General features: G+C 50.9%; 1 protein-coding gene across 2 annotated transcripts; it reads left to right on the plus strand.

Moving 5' to 3' along the window:
• Positions 1 to 318: 318 nt before the first annotated feature.
• ANAPC16 (anaphase promoting complex subunit 16) lies at positions 319 to 4,864 on the plus strand. 2 transcript variants are annotated; one of them, XM_010180246.1, is made up of 3 exons: positions 319 to 477; positions 2,650 to 2,724; positions 4,558 to 4,864. In XM_010180246.1, exons 1-3 carry the CDS (start codon positions 336 to 338, stop codon positions 4,671 to 4,673), a joined length of 333 nt encoding a protein of 110 aa, XP_010178548.1. In that variant the 5' UTR covers positions 319 to 335; the 3' UTR covers positions 4,674 to 4,864. The 2 variants fall into 2 exon arrangements, with proteins under 2 accessions (XP_010178548.1, XP_010178549.1); XM_010180247.1 differs by lacking the exon at positions 2,650 to 2,724 and having other exon boundaries at positions 336 to 477; positions 4,558 to 4,673.
• Positions 4,865 to 6,855: the final 1,991 nt, after the last annotated feature.

The following is a 6,855-nucleotide window of genomic DNA, read 5'->3' on the forward strand; positions in this document are numbered from 1 at the left end:
ATTCCCAGGCCCCCTTGTCCAAGGGGTCAGAGCGTGGGTTACCTTCAGTTTCTGGGTGCCACCGCGTGGTATGACAGCTCACTGCACCTGTCCCCGCAGCGGGCACCAGCAGCCTCTCCCATGCGTGCAAGGCAGCCTCAAACCACCAGTGCTTTGAGGCTGATGAGCCACAGAGCGGGGGCAGCCACCCAAAGCTGTGCTCACAAGCTCTTCCTGAACCTCACCACCTTCCTCTGCCATCAGATATGCGCGCGGTCGCTGGCTTTTTGCCCTGGGAAACTCTGAGACGCCCTTCCTAACTCTCTTTGTGTTCTTCCAGGCTGGGACGGGGTGAAATGGCAGCCTCTTCCTCATCCTCTTCAGCTGGTGGAGTCAGCGGCAGCTCTGTAACAGGATCGGGGTTCAGCGTTTCTGACCTGGCGCCGCCTCGAAAAGCCCTCTTCACTTACCCCAAAGGAGCCGGGGAGATGCTGGAAGGTGATTGCTCCTGCCCTTCTCATTCCCTGCTCCTCTTAGTGCACAGGCAGCCCTGCGAGGGAGTTGCTGAGCTTGGCACCCCACTGGCTTTTTGGACTTTAGCTGGCGAAAGCTGGAAGTAAGAATGAAGCACCAGGGCTTGGGTAGGTCCTGAGCAGCCCTGGCATTCCCACCAGTTGTTCATGAGGAAGTGATTTTTCTGGCAGTCACCTCTTTTTTAGCTCCGTGACAACACTTCAGATGAGGAAGCAGTGATCTACTTGAAAAGGAAACATGGTGGTGTTAATTATTCATTGTTAGCTAATCCTTTGATGTCTGGCAGGAGTTACTGTAAAGATAGCTGATTATTTTTCTTGGCAAAACATGTTCTGGGGTTGGATTTGACTGGGCTAGTACAGGAGGCAGCTTGTATCCCTGCTGGCCAGGAAACACAAGGCTTGCCTTTGCCTTCAACCCAAGTTAAAACCTTGCCACAGAGGTCTGTGAGAGGATAAATCGGGACTGGACCTCTCTTTTAATTCTTTAGGGCTAAGCATGTTCCCCTGTGGGCTCATTCTTGTCAGTGCCTTTCTCCAGGGCCACGTGGAGAGGGTCAGGGCTCAGATTCGGGTCAGGGCTCAGATTCAGGTCAGCATCTTGCATTTGGGCGCCTGAGCCCTGCTGCCTGCTTCATTGGGGTTGCCTGAAGGAAAACCCAGGCGCGTAGCAGCTGCACGTTCCTGCCCCTGCTCTGGGTGAGAGAGGAAGGGCAGGTCTTCCAGATTACAGGGTTAAGCCAAGGTCTGTCTGTCTGTCTACTTCTCTTGAACTTCCCGTGTCACTGTGCTGCGCACTTGACTGTGTGAGTCTGAAGTTCCTTGGGGTGGCCCTGCAGCTCAGAAGTGACTGTGTTCCAGTTGAGACGAACACGGCAGCGCAGGGCAGCTGGGAACTGAGCACTGTGTCATTGAAGGGCTGTTTTTATTACACATTAGAGCCCATATGCCAGTCTATTGAAGTAATTATGACTAGAGGCTTGCTCATAGAACTTAACGAGCCCTCAAAACAAATTAAAATAATGAAGCACCTCACGCTACCAAATAGACAGACAGCTCTTCCTCCCAAGAGCCACTCGGCAGGACGGCCGGGCCAGGGAGTCGAGGAGAGGGAAGGGTATGTTTGGAAGTAGCATGGTGCAGACCAACACAGCATTTCAGCAGCTTGCAAGAGGATGCTCTGAGCACAGCAAAACTCCAACTCTTCCCTGGGGTTCAGCTTTGGATTAGATTTGCCAGGGCTAGGGGGTCTGTTTCTACCCATAGTCTTTGAAATTGCTTCTCTTCCTCGTTTTTATGGCATGAAGTTTTTTTATGGCATGGGCCACCCTGTTTACCAGTCATGCTGCAGTTTGTCTGCTCTGGGTCACAGCAGCAACTGAACACTCCCTGTCGCAGGAGGCTTTAGGTTGGCTTTTTAATTACTGAGATAAAAGGCAATACAGCCATTATTTGGTCAGGTAGGTGCTAATGGAGTAGCTGTGTACCAGTTTCCTCTTCAAAAATCCCCACTAACGGACTGATTTTTATTGTTACTTTAACCGTCTCGCTTGTTTTTAAATAAACCCTTAGGTATACAGGGGTTTTTGTAGAAGGAAATAAAATAAACTATGTCAGTACTTAGCACACAGTGAGCTGTGTATTCCAGATTGCTTTATTTCTGAGGCAATTGTGTGATCAAGTACTGACTTAAAAGGCAAGATACACATTATTTGAAATCCCTTATGCGGGGTTATGGACTGAGCCTGTGGGAAACCATAAAGCATTATAAGGACACGAGCATCTGAGCCCAGAGGGAGGTGGAGACTGCTGTCATATTAGCTGACTTCTGCTTAGTTTACCTTCTATTTAAAATGAACTAAAATTGGTTGGCAGAGGGGATGTCACAGAGTATCAGCCGGGGTGGGTCCAAGGTAGCACAGCTGGTCCCCAGCTGCACCAGGAGCCAGCCACAGCCCCGCATGGGATTTGAGAGTGGGGCTGTACGAGCTAGAAACTGGACCTCTGCACACTTGGTGCAGGGGAAATTGTCTGAAAAAGGCAAGGGGGATAACCCATACCTCAAACATAAAAATAGAAGATCAGCACCACTTAGCTAAGGCTTCTCAGTCTTAAAACTCCCTTTTTCTGTTTACAGATGGCTCCGAAAGATTCCTCTGTGAGTCTGTCTTCAGCTACCAGGTTGCATCTACACTGAAGCAAGTGAAACACGGTAAGCAGCCAGCACTGTCTATTTTAACTGCATGTTGATCAGGGAAGATGGCAGGGGAGCACAGAGAAAAGGCTGACACGTTCTCGGGTGCTGACCACAAAAAAGCATAATAGCCTTTTAAGTTGGCGAATTAACGCCAAGTCAGACCATCACTGAGCCCTTTTGCAAGCCCTATGCAAAGCAAAGGGAACCCACACAGCCTGGGTGGGAACAGGCTGTGCCTTTCAAAGCTTGTTTTTCCATCCCTGTGTGCTGCCGCGCTGCCTTCCCAAGAGGTGAGCCCAGCAGAGGAGGTTATGGGCAGGAAACGCCCACGCTCTGATCTTGGCCCAGCGCTGACTGTCTTTTCGGCCTCAGGCAGAGACACTTGATTCCACTTGTGACCACAGCAGCAGGGTCAAGCGAGGTTCCCAAAGGTGCTCGACATTTCCAGAGGTGCTCAGGAGACGGACGCGCAGGTGCCTGGTGTGGCGTGATGGGGCTGACTCCACTCCCACCCTCCCCAGGAAAGAGCCTTACATCTTCCTTGAACTTCTGCCTCCTCCTGGGGCCTTTGCCTGCTGCCTGTAACTGAACAACGAGCTTGACTGCACGGCAGCTTGCGTTCTCAAGACAGTGGGCAGAACTCAGGGTCACGTCCTTTCTGGTCCCCGCCTCTTGTCAGCTAGAATGGGTACTTCCATGTGTTGTCTCAAACTGGAGAGGTTTCCTGTCCTCCACCAGTGAGAGTTCCCAGGAGGAGGTCTGGGGACGTGCAGCAGCTTGGAAGGCCGTGATCCTGTATTTCTGAACCAAAAAGCAAAGCCAAACTCTCGAGCCATTGTTTCTATGGCTCTGATGCTACTGCGGCCATAGCTACTGGGGGCTGCTGCGTGGACTGGCACCCTGGTAAGCACCAGCCTTTGAAACTGGTTTGTGGAGTGCTGGTTGCCTCCCTGTAAGAAAGGGAAAAGGCTTAAAAAAAGATCTAGGTCATCGTTTTTTGGCTTGCTTGTTTGACAGTTCCCAAAAGCACTCGCTTGCAGGAGGTGGAGTGAGAATAGTCCCTCTTAAAAGCACCCACTGCTGCAGTCAGCATAAATCACGTACATTTTATGTTACGCCTCTTGCTAGGCAGTCGGCTCGTACTGGGCTGTTTTTCCAAGAGGCCACTGCTCTCTTAAACTTCAGTGGAGCCAAAAGAAGGGCTCTTCTCACCTCTCTACCACTGCAGCTGATTTAATTGAAAATGGAGACTGCAGGCTCAATCACAGTCTGGTTTTAAATAAAGCTGAGAGGAACAAGTCGTCTTGGGGCTCCCCAGGGAGGCAGCCTGCCTCTCTGCGGGGACCTTCTGTCACTGGCACGCTCAGGTTGCAGAGCCTTTCTGCTGCAGTCATCCCGATCCTCCTCAGAGGACCCTCATTAAAACGAGGAGCTCCTCGTGCTGTGCCCAGCTCTGCCGTGGGCTGACCAAGATCTCTCTGAATTTCTCTGTTCTTCTGCGCTATAAATATTTATGCTAAAGAAATGAGCTTCATCCTGTTTTCATCTCCTTATGCTGATCAGCCTTGTGTTTCCTTGTTGGGACTTGAATTTAGACAGCATGGGGAGGGATGGGTAAATACACACTTGGGGCCAGGCGAGGCAGAAAAGCCTGTCCCTGCTTTCTCTGGTGATCTGGCAAGGTCTGGCCGTTTGCACAGGGCGTCGTGGAAAGTGGGTTTGTATTCAAATCGGTTCGGTGGGTTTTATTCTACTCTGTTCCCCATTGGAAGCCGGGAATTTGCATCTAATTGAAAGGTTTAATTGTGCTGTCATTGCAAACCACAGTTACCTTTGAACTTCTCGTAGATCAACAAGTCGCACGGATGGAAAAACTAGCCGGTCTGGTGGAAGAGCTGGAGGCAGATGAGTGGAGGTACAAGCCAATAGAGCAGCTCCTGGGATTCACTCCCTCCTCGGGCTGAGTGTGTCTGGATTGCTGCTGTCAGGGAGCAGAAGAAAAACATTCTCTGGCCTGGCTTCAAAACACACCCCCATTTATCAGGATGCTGACAGCTGCATCGACAGGACTGGGCTTGGGCTTTTTTATGAAGCTGGGAGTGGGGATCCCCGTAAGGCTGCCAATAAATGGAAACACCGGGATTCTTTAAGTCCTCTGCAGCGTTACGGGCTGGCAGGGCTCAGTTTCTGTAACTGAGAAGGTTGGATCAGTTGTACAGAACTGGAGAATCACCGTATCGTTTGCAGAGGAGGGAAGGCTTTTCAGCGTGGTGGTGGGGAAAGTGACCCAGCAGCTCAGTCTGGCTTTTCCCCGGCACGTGGCTGAAGGGCCGGGTGATCCGCCAGCTGGGAAGCCTTTTATCTGTGCCACTCGAGCCAGGCCTCTGTGGAGCTGTGGTACGGTGCCCTGTCAAAACTGCTCTTCGGCCCTAGCCGTTGTTTTGGGGGGTGAACAGGACAAGAACCATCTCAGGTCTGCTGAGGGGGCGAGCTGTGGTGCTTTCTCCAGAGGTACCTGGTGTGTGGCTGAAGCTGTTTCCGTTGCTGTTTCTCTTGGGTCTGCACAGTGAGTGCTGGTAGGGCACTGCTTTCTAATGCAGAAGCTGTAGCTTTAATACCCTCAAACTCTTTTTTAACTCCTTACAGCAGAGCAATCGAATACATAATAATAAAATCATTCTGTCTTTGAAACCATTTATCTTTTCAAAGCTCGGTGCGGGGGAGTCTGATGGAAGGAAGCCTCAGCTGCTGGGTAGGTAACAGGGGGTTTGCTGAAGCTCAGAGGCAGCTTGGCTGTTACGATGGTCAACTTCAGTTTAAAAAAATCCCCTGAAAGGAACCAAACCACACTTCCTTTACTCTCAAAAAGTGGATTGATTTACATCACATTTTAATCCTGCCAACAGGAAACTCTTATCCATTCATTTTAATCATCTTGTTTTCCGTTTCTGCTTCACTTCTGTTCTTGGGGGGAACTGGATTTCCATTTTCTGGCATAACCATTTCAACATGTTAACTTTCCATCGCTTAGAGCCTTACCACCACAGTTTTGCTGGCCTGCAGGGGGTGGGCTCTGCACTGTATGTAAGCAGTTGTACAACTTAACTGCTCCAGATGCCAAATTCTTCCATTTTCAACATCTTATTTATGAGATGATTTTATTTTTATTCACTATTTCGGTCCAGCCACATCTGTACTGAAACAGATTTCTTTTGAATCCATCCCCGTCTTAGTAATATCTCTTTATAAATAAGATGTAGTATCAGAGTTGGCTTTTCACGATCCGGAGCCAAAAGCCAGCCCCAATCTGCAGATGCAGCCCCAGTTCCATCTCCACACCTGTGGAAATTTGCTCTACAGCTTCCAAAACTCTGTATGAGTGTTCTCACGTAAGGCCACAGCTCAGCTGAGACGTGTCCCGTGCCACCGTCCCCATGCATGGCCCGGAAAACCTCCTCCCTGGTCCTGGAGGGCTGCCAGCCCCTGCGCTGCGGGGGCTTCCCGTGCCATGAGCAGGTCCTCGGCCGGCGTCACGTTAAACATCGTGGCTTTTGGTGTTAAAACTCCATCTCAGATAGGGTTATTTTGAAAAGAAGGGAGCGTTTCAATCGCCAACTTGTTTATTTGTTCTAAATAATCTATTTTTAATCCTGCTTATTTCAGCCACCTAAACTTTCCTTGGCCAAACTTGCCAAAAATACCCCCCCCTGTATCAAGACAACATCGTGGGGTTTGGGAACGGAGCCGTGTGCCTTCTGCTGCTGACCACACCACAGTGCCCCAAACCCCCCTTGCTCCTGCCGAGTCCCCCTGCTTGCCGACCCTACGTGCTGCCACCTGCATAATCAGATCCAGAAAGCCTTTCCTTGTCAGTGCTTGGCGTGAAACTTTCCACCCCAGCAGCCTTCTGGGGATGCTGGGGGTCGGCGCCTGGGGCTTTGCCAATGGGATGCAGTGCCCAAGCATTGGCCACACTTTCCCTGCAAGCCCGACTCGAGCCAAAGGCCCCGAAATGTGGCAGGGATGACATTTCCCCAGGGCACCTCTCCCTCTGCCCTCCTCCCATTCCTTGTTTTCCAGGCGTTTCTCACAGCACACCGAGCTCGCAGCTGGACGGAGCAGGAGCAGGGAACGTCCCCAGCTCTG

This window comes from Mesitornis unicolor, unplaced genomic scaffold (assembly GCF_000695765.1).
Source record: "Mesitornis unicolor isolate BGI_N332 unplaced genomic scaffold, ASM69576v1 scaffold44772, whole genome shotgun sequence".
NCBI classification, from domain to species: Eukaryota; Metazoa; Chordata; class Aves; order Mesitornithiformes; family Mesitornithidae; genus Mesitornis; species Mesitornis unicolor.

Bases quoted from the DNA above. Each gene is read 5' to 3' on its own strand.
- ANAPC16 (XM_010180246.1), top strand. From the start codon at position 336: ATGGCAGCCTCTTCCTCATCCTCTTCAGCTGGTGGAGTCAGCGGCAGC. The intron at 478-2,649 runs GTGATTGCTCCT...TTCTGTTTACAG, and splicing joins AGCCGGGGAGATGCTGGAAG to ATGGCTCCGAAAGATTCCTC. The intron at 2,725-4,557 runs GTAAGCAGCCAG...AACTTCTCGTAG, and splicing joins ACTGAAGCAAGTGAAACACG to ATCAACAAGTCGCACGGATG.